The sequence below is a fragment of the Chlorella variabilis genome (assembly GCF_000147415.1).
Source record: "Chlorella variabilis unplaced genomic scaffold CHLNCscaffold_18, whole genome shotgun sequence".
Classification (NCBI taxonomy): domain Eukaryota; kingdom Viridiplantae; phylum Chlorophyta; class Trebouxiophyceae; order Chlorellales; family Chlorellaceae; genus Chlorella; species Chlorella variabilis.
The window spans coordinates 1,043,949-1,045,959 of record NW_005435070.1 but is presented as its reverse complement, the minus strand read 5'-3'; the positions used below and the strand labels follow the sequence as shown (position 1 = coordinate 1,045,959).

Genomic DNA, 2,011 nt, shown 5'->3' with positions numbered 1-2,011 from the left:
GTGACCATGAGGCAGGACAGCATGGTGGCAGAGTACAGGTGGGGGCGGTACAGGTGGGGGCGGTACAGGTGGGGGCGGCTGGTGGGCCAGCTGGCCTGGCTGGGCCAGCAGGGGCCCGCAGGGGCATGCGTGTGGGTTGCAGGGTCCCTGGGGCGGGCGCACGTGCCGGGGTGGCGGCGGCGACAGTGGGCAGCTGCGCGCGGCGGCTTGTGATCGTGGGAGGGGAGGAGGTGGGGCGCTGCGCCCTGCCCGCCTCCTGGCAGGGCACCACCGCAGGCTGCCCGCTGGTGGTTTGGCCCCGGCGTGCCCTCCCCAACCATGCCCCGCCCACCCCCGCCGCCGCCTCCAGGGGCGTGCTGGTGCGCGCCAGCGTGGCGGAGGCGCGGGAGCGGCGGTACCGCCAGCAGGGGCGGGACTGCTACCTGTTCAACCTGGATGACCAGCACGTGCTGGATGCCACGAGGGCGGGAGCCATCAGCAAGTTCACGGTGTGCAGGGCTCAGGGGCAAGGGGTGGGGAGGGCGGGCCCGGCTGGGTCTTGGGAGCTGGATGCGCACGCGGCGGCTGGGAGGCCGAGCTGTGGTCAGGCCGGCCTGTTCCCGTTGCTGCTTGCACCCACCCTTGCTCGAGCCTCCTTTGCTCCTCCCCTCCCTCCCCTGCCCCCCACTTCTTTCCTCCCCTGCCCCCCCTGCCCGCCTCCCTCAGAACCACTCCTGCAGCCCCTCCATGTACAGCAAGATACTCAACATCGACGGCCGCCAGCGCCTCGTCTTCTTCGCGCGCCACGACATCGAGGTGGGGCAGGAGCTGACGTACAACTACAGGTGGGGGGGGAGCCTGCGGGGGCGCTGAGGGGCGCGGGGGGCGGCATGGGGCCTTGCTGGGTGCTGGGTGCTGTGCTTCGTGTGCTGTGCTGTGCTGTGTGTGCTGTGCTGTGTGGGTCTGGCTGGGCAGGGGCCGAAGGAGCCAGTTGCCGGGCGTTGCAGGTTTGAGCGGGAGGAGGGCGAGGAGCGGGTGCCGTGCGCCTGCGGCGCCCCCAACTGCTCCGGATACCTCAACTAGGATAGAGCTAGGCAGCAGCGCTAGCAGCCTTACTTCACACCAGGACACACGGCGGCGCTGCAACCAGCCGCCGCCGGGTTGCTGCCGGCCCATCGTTTCAGCTAGGCAGCAGCGCAGCAGCTGTGCCCCGTCCGTCCAGGAGCGGTGGGCGCACCATCGCATCGTTTCATGTTCAGTTCTGCCGGCAGTACCATCCTGCCGATCATTTTGTCTGCTTCTGTCTGTCTGCCTTTTTTGCTCAGCTCACTCCTCTTTCTGGCTTTCATTCATGCTCCTCTACCACATACTCTGCACGTTTCAGCCCATCGACCATGCATGCACTATATATTCTGTTACACCATTCCCAGTGATCTGGGCAGGAGCTGGCAACCGAGGCAACAGCTGGTAGCGGCCCGCACTCTCCCTGCTGTAACCTGGGAAAAGGTATCCCACCACCAATGCATCAGAAGGTAGATCGATGCGGGTATCCAAGGCTGACCCTCGCGGGCGGCCACGCAGCACTGTCGGAACAGATTCCAGAGGAACGGCGTGCCGCCGCTGCCGTAGGGGACGCCTCAGGAGGGCCCCAGCGCGATGTTCATGGCCTTCCGGAAGGCCTTCAGGGCGCGGCTCTTTTTCCACTCTTCTCCCTCCTTGATGATCGCCACATTCAGCGCGCCCGTCAGGTATGCCGGCATCTCCCAGGCCCAGTTGCCGGGGAGGGCTGCGGGGGCAGCAGCGCCGGCGCCGGCGGTCGGCAAGGCGGGCCAGCATGGGGGCATGGGCAAGCGCAGCAGGGCAGGGGAGGATGGGCAGGGCAGAGGGGGGCCAGGGCAGGAACCCCGTCACATGGCGGCAGCGCACGGTGCGGCACGCGGCCACGGCACCCCCCGCCAGTCTCGCCGCCACCACCCTGCTGCCCCCTCAAGCTGCCGCTTGGTGCCTCACCGTAATCGGGGAACATGCCGGA

At 68.2% G+C, this 2,011-nt stretch overlaps 1 protein-coding gene across 1 annotated transcript; it reads left to right on the top strand.

Moving 5' to 3' along the window:
- Positions 1-350: 350 nt before the first annotated feature.
- CHLNCDRAFT_14389 (hypothetical protein) lies at positions 351-1,059 on the top strand (the record flags this gene model as incomplete). The annotated part of the gene is made up of 3 exons (XM_005845440.1): positions 351-488; positions 706-824; positions 987-1,059. Coding segments are annotated over 3 exons (330 nt in total), but the record flags the coding sequence as incomplete, so codon positions are not given.
- Positions 1,060-2,011: the final 952 nt, after the last annotated feature.